At 34.8% G+C, this 17,613-nt stretch overlaps 2 protein-coding genes across 2 annotated transcripts; one reads left to right on the forward strand and one right to left on the reverse strand.

Annotated features, from left to right (window-relative positions):
- The first annotated feature begins 3,637 nt into the window (after nt 1-3,637).
- On the forward strand, nt 3,638-7,468 carry LOC139873475 (probable serine/threonine-protein kinase PBL8). Its single transcript, XM_071861405.1, has 6 exons — nt 3,638-3,670; nt 4,166-4,501; nt 4,623-4,758; nt 5,772-5,908; nt 6,003-6,126; nt 6,987-7,468. Exons 1-6 carry the CDS (start codon nt 3,638-3,640, stop codon nt 7,466-7,468), a joined length of 1,248 nt encoding a protein of 415 aa, XP_071717506.1.
- Nucleotides 7,469-8,829: 1,361 nt separating this feature from the next.
- LOC139873473 (ethanolamine-phosphate cytidylyltransferase-like) lies at nt 8,830-16,080 on the reverse strand. Its single transcript, XM_071861403.1, has 9 exons — nt 15,664-16,080; nt 11,381-11,616; nt 10,959-11,140; nt 10,795-10,866; nt 10,630-10,697; nt 10,381-10,501; nt 10,045-10,110; nt 9,833-9,955; nt 8,830-9,206 (listed from the first exon to the last, which is right to left on the reverse strand). The coding sequence occupies exons 1-9, from the start codon at nt 15,984-15,986 to the stop codon at nt 9,135-9,137; spliced, it is 1,263 nt and encodes a 420-aa protein (XP_071717504.1). The 5' UTR covers nt 15,987-16,080; the 3' UTR covers nt 8,830-9,134.
- Between the last annotated feature and the right edge of the window lie 1,533 nt (nt 16,081-17,613).

The following is a 17,613-nucleotide window of genomic DNA, read 5'->3' on the forward strand; positions in this document are numbered from 1 at the left end:
CTATATTCATAAGGTTTGGTCAATCTTGGATCATGTCATCATCATCATCTTAGTCGTTATCATTCTTCTTTGCTTTATGAGTTATTTCAAATTTTTGTGTGTTTGCTATATTCACGGTTAGATGTTATACAACTAGGCGTAACGATTTTAATGTTACCAAGTAAACCAAATAAATAGCCAGATGACCGGGGGGCCAGGATCCTTTTGGTTATACTATGTCATAACTGTTCAGAAAATCCAACAAGTCGTATCCCAAATGGTCAGTCAATGGACACCATTTATGTGATCGAATATGTTAATTATGCACGAATCATAATTGAATAAACGTTACACTTACATGAATGATTAAACAGAGAAACATCGGTTGGCCAGGGGAAATAAAGCATGATTTCCCCGTAGCAATGGATCGTCGGCTCACCAATTAGGGTTCTTATCTCTTAACCCTAATGAACGCATTAACTAATATATATATATATATATATATATATATATATATATATATATATATATAGCAAAGTTAGACATTAACCTTAATGGGCTTTATTCATATGAATGGGCCTCTGGATATTATGGCCCGACAACTACATATGCTCCTGTAACTGATTAGTTTCACGCGTGTAATACATCTAAGTGTACAATGTAATAATAAACGTTATTCGTTCAGCGACTGCCACACAAAAATATGCATCAACAATCATTTTGCATAAAAACCCGATCAATGATCTTGGCATGTAAACTTGACATTAAATTATGTATGTTTCAATTTCCATTTGTTAGGTAATTTAAGTTTCTAAATATGGTGAAGACTTAGCCCTACAATTAGATTCAATATGAAATTAACTTGAACCATTAAAGCATAAAAAGAAAAAAAGAAATGCAGCTATTCTTACACGAGAGAAAGAGGAAAGAAAAGAAAGAGTGAGAAGTCCAATTTCTAGTTTGTATATGACATCTCACATAATCGTCCCTCAAAGATTGAACGGTCAGATCATCACCATTATTGGATATGTCTTCTTGATATTTGGGCCAACGTTTTGGACGGTAGAATATGTCTCATGAAGTGTCTACCAAAAGATGTTATCATCTTTTGTGTTTAAATTGTTTTCATGTTGTAGTTCAAGAGTATGATGATTGTTATATGTATCTAGTAAATGACCTATTGTGTTCCTTTCTTACTGCTCATAGTGAATTTTGAAGTCGCCTACGACACTCGTGATTTTTACTCTCACATTGAGAGATTTCCCCGTAAAGGTTATCACATTCTTTGTATGTGCTTGATTATTCTTTATTTTACCGTCTTGTGGTTGACATAAATTGCATTTGGGGGTACGTGATTTTTTAGCATCCTTTTTTATTCACACGAGCAGAGGCGGATCCAATGTATTAGGGAGGGGGGCACCCGCCCCCGGTGGATTTGAAATTTTCAGTGTAAAAATTTTAGATTTTTCGACTTTGCCCCCGGTGGATTTTTTTTTGCCCCCAAACCTTCAAAATTTGCCCTCAAAACCTTCAAATTTTGCCCCACAAAGCTTCATAATTTGCCCCAAAACCTTCATACTTTGCCCAAAAAAATTACTACGATTTTAAATATATTTTTTTTCCCCCGATGAAATAAAATCCTGGATCCGCCACTGCACATGAGTCTGAAAACAAACGAAGGTTTATTTCGCATTTGTGTTTACCTTTGTGACTTATATCCCATTACCAAAGCCTGTTTAATGATTATTACATCTTCTATAACAATGGATTAAGCCAAGTGGCTTAAGAGTTGAAGCCTTGAGTGGAAAAACATGAACTATCATTAAAATATCTTATTTTCTAATTGATATTGCTTATTTTTACACAGTTTAGCAATATCGATCTCAATTGTATAATATTAAATCTAAATCCATCAACTTTTGATACTTAGTAACTTTGAAATTGAATTTAGGTACTCATATGGAAGATTTGGTGTTTGGAAGGTAACCGAATGAATATTTAGAAATAGAAAATACGAGAGCTAGTTTAAAGTTCCGAATTAAAATAGATTTATTTAATATTTAATTCAATTAAATTTATTCAAATATAATAATTTAAAATTTTATTATTATTATATAGACAAATAAAATTTTAAATAATTAAAAATCCACCTGATATATAAATAAAACATTGTAATTTGAAAAGCTTACTAATTTATTTCTTTTAAAGATCACGTTGAATAACAAGTTCTATTATTTGTTATTTGTTAAAAGAAAAAAAATTAGATATTAACCTTTATAGGCGCAATTCTATTTTAATATTTAACTCCTTAGAGGCCTAAATTAAAACACAATAAACATTTCATAATTGCACATAAAACTTTACTGTACTCGCTTCATCTTCTACATCTCTCTCAAACAATTATATTCTTTTTATATATTCATGTGAAATGTTAATATGGTTATTCAAAATGATTATAAAATTAATTATTGTCATTCATAATCAAATTTAATTAGAACATTCAATTTTTCTAAAGCTGAAATCATTTTCTTTTCGACTTAAGCTGGCATGTATAGAGGAATGTTTTACCTCATGTTTAGCAATTAATCATTTTGAAATTTTATTAGTTATATCACATATTTTGAATATCTAATTTGGATTAGCGGTTAGATGGATTAGCGGATATCTAATTTGGAAGAATAGAAATAACAAAGCATTCAAAAATGTGTCGAAAACTAGTGTCAAGATCTTCAACGAGATTCAAATTAAAAGTTACGAATGAATTTTGAGAAGGGCGAACCGGTGGCTTGGCATATATGGCTTCTTAACCCATCTTTTTACGTCAACACAAGAACTGGAATCAGTTAAATAAATAGGACATTATTTTTTGTTTTATCATGTCGTGTTTTGTTTCTAGTTGTAAATATTCTAGTTGTTGGTCCAGTTTTGTGATAAAGTTTCGTGATTTGACATGGTAAGTCACAAAATCATGCTTTTTGTACATTCCGTATAGTAATATATATTTATTTTGCTTTTCAAGAAAAAAAATCACGTACTTTGAATCTATGTCACCAAGCATGACATATTTGACTAGTTAATAATCTTATTTAACATACGGATAATACTTAGAAACCTTTATCTTCAGAAAAGCACGTCAGTTTTCTAAAATTCTACTCACTATACTCCCTTTCTTAAAACACATGATTTTCCAAGTTAAAATCTCTTTTAGTCACACGAAAAAATAAGAAAACTTTATCTTCAATAAAGCACGTCATTTTCCTAAAAATCCTCCTTATTATACTCCTTTTCTTATTCTAAAGAGTATTCAATTTTTATAAAAAGTATAAACACTTGATTAAACAAATAAAGCAAGATAAATGTGATCCGGTCCAACCAGAGTCAGACCTTTTTCTCCTTTTCATATGCAAAAATTGTGTGACATACAAACTTAAATCCATGCGAGTGTGGACTGCGTGACTGTGACTGTGACTGACTGACTCACTGCGTGTCGGCCTTCGGGAATCACACCAAACACCCCCTCGGCCCCTCCCCACTCATATCATACTATCATATCATATCATCGACTATATATATACATATACATTGTGTAATGAAATTGTATAAATTCACTCTCACTGTTTCATAATTGCTATTGTTGTTGATCAATTTCAATTTCGCAATGGGAAACTGCGGCACTCGAGAAGATTCTGCTGTTGCTTCCAATGCTCATCAGCAAGGTAATCTCGTTTTTGCACAGATCTAGGGCATATTTTTTGTGATTATGTATACGATTTTGTAATTTTAGGTTTTAATTTTGTTGCGATGTTTATAATTCAACCTGCATTTGTGATTTTAATGATTAATGTTGAATTGATAGCTAAATTTGAGTTGAATTACGATCGGTGTGTGATTGATTGTTGTAATATGAACGTTTTTGAGAATTTAAGTTAGTTGTTGCAATGTTCATAATTCATCCTGCATTTGTGTTGTGATGAATGCTGATTGATTTTATAACTGAAGTTATGTTGCGTTGTAATCGGTGTGCAGTTAATTGTGATTATTATACAATTGATTTTGATAATTTAGGTTATATTTTTGTTACTTGTTCCTGAGTTAATAACTCAGCCAGCTTTTGTGATGGTGAAAATTGTTCATAAATTGAGTTACTAAACCTATGTTGAATTGTAATTGGAGTTCAGGTAATCAGCTGCAGGTTATATCTGGAAAAAATCAGAGTTTGGAGAGGAAGCACAGTCGGTCGTTTTCGAATCTGAGTGATCCTTCAACACCTCGTAACAACATGAACATTATTGAGGATTCTAGAAATAACTCTCTGCTGTATACGCATGTTATTTCGTTCACGTTGTTTGAGCTTGAGACCATTACTAAAAGCTTTAGGTCTGACTACATTCTTGGGGAAGGTGGATTTGGGACTGTTTACAAAGGTTATATCGATGAAAATGTGAGGGTTGGTCTCAAATCGTTACCTGTTGCAGTCAAGGTCCTTAATAAGGAAGGACTTCAAGGCCATAAAGAATGGCTGGTGAGTTACTGCCTGCTCCTTTATAGTAAACTTAGTTTTGGTTGCCTTTTTTGTTGTCTTTTTTATTACATTTCATGATTGATATCTAGGATTGAATTTGTTTTGCATTATTGTTTAACAGACAGAAGTTGATTTACTTGGTCAACTCAGACATCCCAATTTGGTGAAGTTGATAGGATATTGTTGTGAGGATGATCACAGGTTGCTTGTCTATGAGTTCATGTTCCGTGGCAGCCTTGAAAATCACTTGTTCCGAAGTACGTATCTTCCTCATTCCTATGCCCTTTTCATATGCTTACTGATACTGATCATTTTTGTCCTTCCTCTAGCTCTGGGATTAGCACATGTAAAAATTACGTCAAACATTATTAAATATCAGTTGTTAGTGTTGTGATTATGGCAGCGATAAAATTAGGTTTTACACGAGTGAGAGTCATAGTTAACCTAGGGGTTTCAGCCGCATTCCTTCTTATTCTAGCGTCAAACAGACGAATAATATTGTTTTAGACTTTTGGTTAATGCACTAGTAAATATTACATATACTTTATCGGTGTTTCTTATATGTTCTATATTGGTAGTTTTGTGGGTCGGTTGTCTCCTTTTCATGCTCGTCTTTAGCTTCCCACATTGTATCTAGTGTCTTTTTAGTTCCATATGTTAATAAAGTTTTCTTTGATGTTCCAAAAAAATAAAAATCAATGCATAGCAATTATCTTTAGGACACTGATTGGAATAATTTTGTTCACAAACATATACTTAATAGATAGATGTGTCTTAACAACCTTTTTACCATTAAATGCGTTGTTGGCATTTCAAACCTTCTGTCGTCATGCATGCTAACGTCATCTAATCTTTGTCTTCAAGCGCTAGTTTTAATATTTTATCGTTTCCTCGTCCGTACTGTTATCATAATTATATTTTTCCTTTTCTTTATCAAAAGCTATAATTTATTTCGGGAATCACACCAATTCGTGTCTACATTAATATGTTTGTATCCGTACTGTTATCATAATTATATTTTTTCAATTCGGCCTTCGGGAATCACACCAATTCGTGTCTACATTAACTACAATATTCCATACAGATATGTACATGTATAGGCAAAACGCATACTTGGATACATGCATTTATGTGTAGATGGGTATATGCAGATGGATATATACAATACTAAAATGTATCTTAATATGTTTGTATCTGTGTACCTTTTTTTCGTTTTATAAATGAAAATATATCTGTTTGAACATATGTTGTGTTTCCTTGTGGTTTGCAGAAGCATCTGCGCCATTGTCATGGTCAAAAAGGATGATGATTGCTTATGGAGCAGCAAAAGGTCTTGCCTTCCTACACGATGCTGACCAACCCGTTATTTATAGAGACTTCAAAACCTCAAACATTTTATTAGATTCAGTATGTTTACGTAATCATTTGTATTTTTCTTTCAAGTTACTCTGTTTTATGTCATATATTTCAGAGTGGCTAAACAAGTAGTGTGAACTTACAGGATTATACGGCTAAATTAGCTGATTTTGGGCTTGCAAAAGCTGGACCTCAAGGGGATGAGACCCATGTATCAACTAGGGTTATGGGTACATATGGTTATGCTGCTCCTGAGTATGTTATGACTGGTACACTCTTCAACTGTAACTAATATGATCTCTACATTTACTACCTTTTTATTCTGTAGATAATAATCATATAATTACAATTTGAGTTACATTTTCACACATTTAATAGTGATAAACTCAAAATAGACGAGTCGAAACAAATATCTTTTGTAAAATTTTCATTTTATAGAAACAGGTTGATCAACTGCGTAAAATTTTATAAAAAACCCTATTTTATGCAAAATTCATGCTCCTAGTGATTTTTTTTTTTGTTTAGTATATGTGGTATATTACATCATCGTCGAAGTAGTCAATTGTTAAACACTGGGGCATTTTTAGTAAAAAAATTATGTAAGTTGGAACGTTGTACCAGTTAGTAGAGGAAATTTACCAATATAAGTGAGGGATACATCATACAAGTATACATGATAGATTATGAGAATCTTAGTTTTTAGTTCCACTGTTAAACTATTTTAACCTAATTTACATATATATGCATATGAAGGAGAAACTTCCATTCCATTTATATGAAATTGGTCGAACGGATAACAGTCACCCTCACCCATGACATAAGCAAGTGTATTTTAATAAATATCTTGGAATAAGATTTGACATATTAATTCGTTACTAAACTGGAAGATGGTACACAATAAATGTTATCCGCTTAACATAATGCAACCCGTCCCAGTGTTAGAACATCCGGGTATTGAACTGAATCTGTTTCGCCCATTAGCTAACCTGTATGAATTACCCATTTTACCCCCTAACGTTTATACATGCGTGAACTGTTTTTCTTTTCTAGTTTGTTTTTCTTGTTTTCGTTCATCGTTTCTTTTGGCCAATAAGACAAACCTGTAACATGATTCTTGTATGCCAAGCAGGACATCTTACCGTAAGAAGTGACGTGTACAGCTTCGGTGTCGTTCTTTTGGAGTTGCTGACAGGAAGGAAGTCAGTGGACAAGACAAGACCAAGCAAGGAACAGAACTTAGTGGACTGGGCCCGGCCCAAACTAAAGGAAAAGCACAAAATGCTACTAATTATCGACCCGCGACTAGAAGATCAGTACTCAATTCGGGCAGCCCAGAAAGCTTGCAGCTTGGCTTACTACTGCACAAGCAACAACCCAAAAGCAAGACCTTTAATGACTGATGTGGTCGAGACTTTAGAGCCGCTACAAGCTAGCGGCAGCACCTTTGACGTTCCAATATCACCCATAATCCGTGGCGGCAGTGGCGGGTTCTCAGATTACCAAATGGGTCAGAAGTTGGTTCCGACTGTCGGAAGTAGCGGTGGATGTCGGTCACGACACCCAAACCGCTCTCCTGGTCCTGGAGTTTCAGCAGCCTGCCGTGTTAGATAAGGAATGTTAAGTAAAAGTTGGTATTGCTTTGTTGAATGGTTAAGGGAAACAGGTGATTTTAGTAGCTACATACATACATTTAAATAGAAGTGTGTAGATATATTGGTTTTCGTTGTGCAGGTTTCTTGTATACACCTGTGTGCTTTTTTAAAAATAGTGAAACCAGGTGGGTTACTTGTAGTTTTTATTTCTCGTTATGGGTGATGTTTTAGTAACCTTTTTAGAGAGCTTAAATGGGTGTAGTTTAGATATCCATACCTATTGTGTGTTTTTCTAATTTGAAAAAAAATTAAAAAAATAGATAAAAAAAAAAAAAAAATTAAAAACAAATTAACTTTTCTAATGACAACCTTGTCATTGTCATTGAGTAACTACCAACCAATTAAAGGGTAACTTCAATTTAATTGTATATTCCCCTTTCATATTACAATAACTCCCTCATGCCTCATGTGATTGTTACGGTTATTCGTAGGTTGGTAGTTGCTCTTTAGTCTTTAATGCCAATGCCAACTCTAAAGGTTGCCATTAAAAAAAATTTAAAAATATTATAAAACATTATTTATGCAAATATATAAAACTATAAACACTCATGCTTTGAGTAGCATTTTACTTGCAATATCAAGTTATTGACTGCTGAAAGCATTATCATAACCATTTTGGTGCATTTAGTAATCAAATCAATTTTAAAATAAATTAATCATCAATCTACTTGTGAATTGGGGATTGAATTTCATCTTGGCGCGTTCAGGAACTTAATATATTTTCACATAATTAGCCTACTTACTCATTACGGAGCATATGATCCCAACTTTGAAAGGATAGACATAAATTAGTCTACTTGCTAATTGTATGGTCTCAACTTTGAAAGGATAGGTAAACGGGTTGTCACCAAAAATATGTTTAAAGCATACGACTTACATTATACGAGTATTATTTTGAAAACTTATATTAAATATGAACATAATCTTTGTCACCACCACAACAATTACTCTAAAACTTTAAAACTCAAAACAAGTGTTTCCACAGGCTTGTTTTGCCACAGTAGTACAGACATAAAACGGAAACACTGATTAAATTAGATCCCTGTACGAGCATTAGTTCCTACCTGTACAAGCATTTGAACAGTTGTCCACGGCAAATTTTTCTGTTAATCTTAAACCTTTAAAGGAATACATTAATTAATAGGAGATATATAAAAAGGTTTATTCGAATAGCAATATGATTAGGAAACAAATTTTAGCCCGGTAAGACATTGCATAAGAAATCTACATAAATGCTTGTTTTGCCACAGTAGTACAGACATAAAACGGAAACACTGATTAAATTAGATCCCTGTACGAGCATTAGTTCCTACCTGTACAAGCATTTGAACAGTTGACCACGGCAAATTTTTCTGTTAATCTTAAACCTTTAAAGGAATACATTAATTAATAGGAGATATATAAAAAGGTTTATTCGAATAGCAATATGATTAGGAAACAAATTTTAGCCCGGTAAGACATTGCATAAGAAATCTACATAAATCCTACATGCAATCAAGTCAAGATTCAACTACCAATCTCCCAACACCATGAAAACAAAAATGTGTCCGGCGAGATTAGCCTTTCACTACTCAGCTGCATAAATACCCTTTCTATATCTGGATTCATTTGTATGTATAAATGTATTAATCATCCGCAAAGAAACTCTTACCCTCGTAATACCTCCTCTCACTTTCTCCCTTCCTCTCGTTACGTTTCTAAAGTAAGAAAAAAAAAAAAGGATAAAAGTTAGCATAAACCAACCTAAGCAATTATAATGATCGTATGTGTAAGCAGTAAGCAAATGATTAACTGTATAAAAGGTGTTGCAGCCGTTTAGGGTAGAGTGTTCGGAATGTCCCAAAATGATAGTTTCATAAGTACTTCATGTATATAAGACTATTTGTAGTGGTCGGGGGCGTGGGTTGCTTTTTGTACCTTTTTGATGACTAGGACGTGTGGGTTGTTTTTGTAGAGTAGTGGTGGTGTGGGTTTTTGGTGTGGGTTGGAAGTATTGTGATGATGTGTAAAAATATAATTGGATTAGTTATTAAAAAGGGGTATAAAATAATATTTTTAAATTAATAAAAAATTAAAAAAAGTAAACAACACCGTTGCCTACCCCGTTGCAGCCCCACGGACGCCACCTTTTTTTTGGTTCAGCAACGCCTCGATACGGATCAAGAGAGGCAGCGCCTGCTGCCACCTCATCACCCACGCCCTCCTTCCCCAACCGATACAAGGGGTCTAAGAAATTATTTTGTCAAATCTTATTATTTATTCATTAATTTTTGTGCTTATAAATAAAGAGATGTATGTATCTCAAAAGGTAAAGTAACAGAACCTGGTATGCTTCCTGATTTGATACAATCCTCTTAATTATTGTGCTAGTAGTAATGTCCAGAGGACTTTCTAACACTTTACATATCTCCATACTTCTTGGAACATCATACGGATCACGATTATCCTGAGGTGGACCCCACATCATGTTATTAATTAGAGTAAAAAATAATCTCGAAACAAAACAAGGCCACCGATTGTATAAACTTTACATACCTTTCCAAAATCATCATCTTCAGCTACAGTCCCATGGACAACCAGAGAGATATTAAAGGTTGTGATCTGCATCATTTATTAGCAATTTTATTAGCATTTTTTGATAATAATGTTGAAGATGTACCACGCTTTGCAGTCAGCAGTACACATCAAAAAAATTAAAAATTGAAAAAGTTCACATAAATCCATATCAATATCAAATTATAAAGAGCGTGTTTGAGCTTGAGGATCGAAATAAAAGGTAAAACTTGTTCCCTTTGCTCAGTAAGTAAAGGGAATAAAAGGTATATTGTGTTCATGAAGCAAATTAAAAACTTGAATTGTGATGTAACTCGCCATATCCTTTGAGACCTCCCATGGAGCACCAATAATGACCTCATCCACATACCGACAAGCCAAAACGCTTAAGCTTCGTTCATGGAGATTCATGATCGGACGGTGCACTCCTCTATTGGCACTGAAGGAGAGCAATAAAATGGCAAAAGAAATATTTATCAATAAGTTACGAAAATAATCAAGATAGTTACCTCACGGTTTGATCTTTGTGATATAAAAATTGACATCATTATCATTATAAATTATTACCTCACGGTTTGATCTGTGTGAATTCCAACAAGTAAAAAATCTCCAAGCTCACGAGCAAGTCTTAAAATCTGCAAAAACACAAGATCTTAGGTTTCACAACTTATATAAATATAACCGTTAATTAGAATTAAAATAAGCCAATATGAACTTAAGTTAGGAACCCACCTCCACATGTCCAGCATGGAACAGATCAAATGCACCATCTATATAAACTATGCGAGAGTTGGGTCCAGCTGCCTGCAAAAATAACAATATTAGCATAAATACTATAATAATTGAGTAAAACAACAAATAAATTACTGTATTAAATATGCTTAAGCATTTAGCACCTTTTCATTGGAAAACTGAACAATTCTCCTAGATGTAGGAAGAAAATGAGACACGCGGGTCCCACTGCCGGAGCCACCATCATCGTATTTCTGGCTATGACCAGAACTAAATTGCCTTTGCAAGGAAGCATGACTAGGACTCTCACTACTAGGCCTCTCTCTAACACATAAAAGCATCCGTCCTGTAGTCGTCACATTACAAAACAATTCAAAACTATAAATGCACCAACAACTTAATCTCAATATAAGATATGGGGAAACATACACAAGGACATTCCTCATTTGTATGCTACGCCTTACTGGTACCAATTTCTCTCACTTTTTGGACGAAATATGGTGCAAGTCTTGTACATAATATTCTTTACTAGTTTAAACTAGAATCTAATTTCTAAACCTAAGTTAAAACAAGGAATAATGCATACCAACGATGTCTGTGCTTGATACACCTTCTGTTCGTTTAATCTGCTTATAGCGACCAGCTTTCTTTGCAAGGGCATACGCATCAGTTCCATCAGGGAGAATACATGGATCATCACCATGAATGATATAATCTATATTGTACTCGTCAAACAATTTCCTCATAAATTCTTCAGTTATAGCATAAGGTGCATCAGGAATTACTTCATCAACCCACTTAACAGCACTCACCATAAGCATCCTAATATTATTAAAAAACAAAAAAAGTGAAAACCGTATTTTTTGCATACTTGATGCTATAACCATTTACATTGATTCAATGACAAAGATGGTTACCTATCTATGTATCTATGTGCATACTATTCATGGTTTAAAACTTTCTTAGGGAACTAAGGAGTACTATATCAGTTTTTTTTTTTTTTTTTTTTTTTTTTGCGAAAAAAAACGAATACTCATATAGAAACGAGGACGTTTTTCAAAGGAAAATACCCTCAACAGGGAATACAAAGGGACAAGAGAAAACGGGAACCTCACACCTAAAAAGAAACCATTAAAACAAAAACTATCTATAAGCGAGCTCCCTAACATCCCGAAAACCATACAAACATATTAACCAAACAAAAATGAAATAATACATGAAAATACAAGGATGGAAACCAACCGAAGAACACTAAGACGAACCGAAACAATCAACCTCGAGGACCTGCTCTTTTTAATTTTCCATTGGTCGTCTCTTTCAAAGAATTCTTCTCGGAACGGTTCTTTATCTTGTAAGATAACACACTAGGATCACCCGGTGCACTCTCCCCGGCTAACCGCGTCTTCATAACATCGAATGCCGCGAAAGCCTCCGCGGACATATTACCTCGCCCGATTGCCGATGAGCCGCCATCTTTTCCATCTTGAGGACCCATAAACAAGTTTTGAATTGCGTCCCCGTAATCCAAGTCGTCAATGTTATCTTTAAGCTTATAATCATCGGAAGTGGAAGCCGCCTTCGCCTTTTTTCTTGAATGCGGGTTAACATCACTAAATAAACATCTTGAAACATCCTTATTCAAAACATACCAGGCTTTACAAAAACCGTCACACGAGGTAACCTCGCAATCACAATAACATCTTCCACTACGACCAATTAAAATCGGTTTAGGCATTTCAACGTTCGATTCAACCTTTCTTTTTGCCAACAATTCTTCCTTCTTTTTCTTTTTTTCATTCTTCAATCGATCTAATCTAACCGCAAAAGTAATATTGTCATCATTCGGCTCCGACACATCAAAAGAAACGTCGTTGGTCCCATCATTAACTGCATGCATTTCCCTTATTGGCTCAACAACATTCACTGCCACACTACTATTTCTATCACCCATTTGTTTCCTTGTATCTTCAAAATTAACATCGCAAACAGTGGGATAATTTTCTTTTAAAACATCACTATTAGAAGCCAAACCAGCCTTGTTCAAAACACCTTCATCTATAGAACCAAATTTGAACCCAGAAGAATGAACACTTGGTTGAACATCACAAACTGAAACAGTAGCAACATCACTTACAGAAAGGGAGGTTCTCTTCAAGCCATTATTCACCTCATTAAAATGAGAAACATACCACGTCTTAGGTTGGTAAGAATTTGTTGTCACACCGCCACTTTGAACCACTTCATCAACCAACGGACCACTCGAAACCACGAAACGATTGGTAGAAACCAACAAATTGTGATCGAACGAGTTAAAGATACGACTCACACTAGACGAATCCGAGATCTCGGAAACCCAAACATCACTTCTAGAGCAAAAAGAATCCTCCACATCGACCACGACTAAATCATGAATGTGCTTAACGCTAGTCGATTTAACGAAGACAAAAAATGATCCAACATTATCTAATTGCGAAGAGGAATCCGCCACTGTAATAACATCACCAAATAAAGCAGCTACTTTCGTTGCGCTCTCCATAGAAGCACAATTAACTGGGATTCCCGTAATCTCAAGCCACGCAAAACGGAAGAATTTAGAACCCAAATCCGCGAAAGGAGCAATCAAAACAAAGGCATTGGAGCAAGAATTGATAACATTATTATAACTAATCAAGTCTCCACAAACGCAAAGACATCCAAAAGGACCGAACTTGCTAATCCGAGACACATGGGCGTTACATGATATCAAAAAACTTGATACCTTCGTGTCCGTCAATGGGACGAAGTCTACCAACATAACTGTAAGATTTGAGCGGTCCATGACCGACACATTAGGGTGGATTTTGCAACGTAATCTAGCACCGGAAGAAACCTTCGCTCTATCAAAGCTACCTGTGTTTGATTTGCGTGGTCTCCCAACGAAAATTGGACGACCAAAAATACACAACCCGTGGCCTTTTGAGCATCAACCTTCTCAACGAAAGTGATGAAAGCGTATCTACGAGTGGGCCAAAATTTTAACTCCGACAATGGCCCCACTTTAGAAAAAACTGACTCAATCATATGTCGAGTCACTGAGTTGACAATCCTTCCTATAAAGATCGTTCTAATTTGCTGATCCGACAGAACCTTCTCCTGCTGATTAGGGTTATTCGGTGACACACGGTTAACGACATTGAGCAATGGGAGTGGGGAGGAGATAGGGTTTGAAGAAATTGGAGGTGACAAAGGAGCTGAGTGAGGCATTAAGACGGAGAAAGGACAGCAGAAAAAGATAAAATTAAAGGAAAGAGAGATTGAAATCAGAATGCCGGAAAAGGTTAAAATGGCCAGAGAACGAGAAAGGAAAACTTGGGAGGTTGGGGTTGAGGAAAAAAGGAGTAATTGTGGAGACGGAATGGTGTAGATAGATTAAGATCGTCAATGGCAGATGAAAACAAAAAAAAAAAAAGTGGAGGTGAAGTATGAAAATAAAGATGGCAGGTGAAAATGAAAAGGAGAAAGGGTAGAGAGATGAAAGGGGAAATTAAAGATGGCAGGTGAAGGTTAAAAAGAGGAACGGTGAAGATGGATTGGTGAAGACAGGAGGAGTAAGGGTGGAGAGGTGGTGGTGGGAAGGAGGAGAAAGGTGAACTTTCAAAAAAAGTTAACGTTATTGGTAGTACTATATCAGTTAACTAGAATAATAATTGAAGAAAAAATAATAAATCAATGCATACTTTGTGGTTAAGTCAATCTATGGCATCAAGTATTGACCCACTTCCTATAAATAGCTATGCACTCTTACCCTTTTATTACTCATTCAAAACTACATATAGATAACATGAAAGCTCGAAGGACTTCCATCTATGTGGCACATGCTGCTTCACAATTTAATAACATCATTCAGTATAATATATTGATATCACCGCAATTAATTCACTACGCACGATCACACTTACGTAATCATACATTCCCCTGCGTACAATGTATCAATGCCAAATAAACTCCAAACAATAACCATTGTGCAAGTACCAAACAAGTCACCTATTTAGAGTAGAGTGCAACCTACTCCTTCCCGCTGCATAAATTACATATCCACCGACAAATGTAACCTAATCTAGAAACAATTACGTCTTTGTCAATCAAAACAATACATCAACTACACACTCCCTTCATATGTCAATTGTGCCCTTCTTATGTACTGAATTTATTTAAGAAACATAGTAATAAATGAGCGTATATTGGGGAGTTTAATTTTTTTGCAAGTAGACAATTGTTTTGAGTCATACATAAATAGTAAGGCGAACAATCTTTCTCAAACGGGGGAGTATCATTTAACTACAAAAAGGATATTTAAAATGCACAGCTTTATGGCGAATTATACAAACGCCGGCGTCATATGTAACCTAATTTCATCATAACCAACACCTAGCATTGCAAAAGCACCGAAACTATTCACCTAAGTACTTCAAAGTTTAGACTACTGTTTTATCACTCCACTAATATCAATCAAACCAAATGCATCAGTTATCAATTATATCAGTATATGATGCATCTCCAATCTACAATATAATATACACCTCCACACTTCAAACACTTAACCTAATCCAGAAATTAAAATCCACATTTACCTCCAAATTAAACTCAAATTAACACAGCATTGCACTTAATCAGACTTCAGACATAACCTAACTTCATAAAATCAAATCAAACTCATTCTAGTAAACAAACTACAAACACGTCATTTAACCTAATCTACAACTCAAAATCAACATTCACATCAATCTCAAAATTAAACACAGCATTTACACCGAATCACACGCAAACCTCGATCTCACAAGTAACCTATTTTCATGAAATCGAATCAAAATTAAAGATGAATACACATACCGTTCATGAAGAGGTGTAACCGGAGGTCCTTTATTTATAGTAATTTCAGCATCGCTAACAACGCCAACAATTAACTGATCTCCGAGTGCACGAGCTTGACGGAGTGCATTACAGTGACCGTAATGCATCATATCAAAACAACCGTCCATATACACGCGTATAGGTTTCTTTTTCTTCTTTCTGTGATTTGAAATTATGTTTATCGGTGAAAGTTCCGGTAAAGCGGTGTGTAAGGCCACCACTGATAGACCTGCTACCAGACCTCCGATTAACCATGTCGCTAGAAACCGTTTTGCGTTCTCTAAACCTGCATCTGAAACCATATTTTTAATGAATTGATGTTAACTAAAGAAATTGTGTGTTTATGCTTATTCTCATTTCGTGTGGTTTGGCTTTTATTTTTATTCTTTTTCTTTTTTACTTAACGATATGCCGAAAATGTATTTTACTAGTGAAAGATCCTTTTTTGTATAACATGAAGATGGGAATAAACTATTTAAAAGTCTTAGAAAGGGCCGCGCCTGATTCCGTGGAGGGCGTGCGATGGTAACGGGCACAAGGTTGTTAAACTCGCGACTCAGTAAGAACTCGGCAGAAGGTTTCTGCCGAAGGTTTTTGAGGAGTTCTCGACGACTCGGGGGAGAACTCGGATGTTGACTTTTCAATATAAATATATATTTTTTGATAATATATAAATAATAGGGGCTATTATTGTCATTTTGTTAAAGGTTCAAGAGTGATTATCAAATTAGTTCTTGTTATTAAAGTTTGATAAAAGTTGAGGCGTTGTTATTGTCATTTCAAAAAGAAAAATAAAATATTAACTCTTTATAAAAATCAAGATCTGTACATTGTACCGGATCTAGAATCCCTAAAAATCAAGATCACGCTTCCTTCCCTTTTAATCCGTATACAGTAACTAAAAACCCTAAAAATCTGCTACAAGAAACTGTATTCCGGCTTAATTCATGACATGTTTGACTTGTTCCCTTCTTCTCTTCTCTTCTCTTCCTTTTCCTTTTCTTGTTCTCCTTCCTCCTCTTTAAACATTTCAGGCAACATCTGAGTTTTTCGACGCCGTTGACCACTGTTTGACCAGCGTTGACCGAGTAATTGAGCGAGTTAGACACCGATTTCTCGTTTGGACAATTTTGTCGAGTTATCGCCGAGAACTCGGGCGAGTCATCTGAGTTTTGCAACCATGAACGGGCATCATAATTCAAGGGGCAGCCTTTATGGGCAGCAATTTGGAAGTCCAATTTCATCTATACTAGACTCATTTTGGCCCATAACTCCAGCTCTACGGATTTATTTAAACGACACACTTGAATGATAGTTCAGTTAAGATTATGTTGACAATCGTATACACAAATAGCATTAGCCTTTGAATAAAAATGCAAGTGCTAAAATATAATAAACTAAGAAAATATATTAAAGTGGAAGAAAATATAAGTATATTCATAAAAGCACGTGATTATGTTGAATAAATTAGTAATCACTAGTTTCAAATGTAAATACATAAATAACTAAAGAATCTAAACAACTCTAAAAATTATAGGTGAATCAACAACTTTTGTAGGTAGATACTTGCATGATTATCCTATGTTTGGTGATAATAACAACAAAACTTGACATATCCACCTTCATCGTCTGCTTGTTCAAAATAAAACAAATATTGTTTAAGTGTACAGTTCTTTGAATCTTGTTGTTTGGAATCAAATTTTGTTCTTGTCTTATCCCGATTAGGATTTCGTGATACCCGAGGCTTGTAGGGTCGAAATACTTAATCGAGAAAGTGATTACACGATTCAAGAACCAATCTAACTATCAATTACAACCCTATTTTCTAACACTAACTACTAACTACTAACTACAAGTTAACAGCTAACAGCTAAATCGGCTACCAACTAGTTTTTCCCAACATACCCTACATGTGAATGACTCATTTCT

Source organism: Rutidosis leptorrhynchoides, chromosome 10 (genome assembly GCF_046630445.1).
Source record: "Rutidosis leptorrhynchoides isolate AG116_Rl617_1_P2 chromosome 10, CSIRO_AGI_Rlap_v1, whole genome shotgun sequence".
NCBI classification, from domain to species: domain Eukaryota; kingdom Viridiplantae; phylum Streptophyta; class Magnoliopsida; order Asterales; family Asteraceae; genus Rutidosis; species Rutidosis leptorrhynchoides.

Bases quoted from the DNA above. Each gene is read 5' to 3' on its own strand.
- LOC139873473 (XM_071861403.1), bottom strand. From the start codon at position 15,986: ATGGTTTCAGATGCAGGTTTAGAGAACGCAAAACGGTTTCTAGCGACA. The intron at 11,617-15,663 runs GTATGTGTATTC...TAATAATATTAG, and splicing joins GTTACACCTCTTCATGAACG to GATGCTTATGGTGAGTGCTG. The intron at 9,207-9,832 runs GTTCTGTTACTT...TTCTTACTTTAG, and splicing joins CAAATCAGGAAGCATACCAG to AAACGTAACGAGAGGAAGGG.
- LOC139873475 (XM_071861405.1), top strand. From the start codon at position 3,638: ATGGGAAACTGCGGCACTCGAGAAGATTCTGCT. The intron at 3,671-4,165 runs GTTGCTTCCAAT...TCAGGTAATCAG, and splicing joins GCACTCGAGAAGATTCTGCT to CTGCAGGTTATATCTGGAAA. The intron at 4,502-4,622 runs GTGAGTTACTGC...ATTGTTTAACAG, and splicing joins AAGGCCATAAAGAATGGCTG to ACAGAAGTTGATTTACTTGG.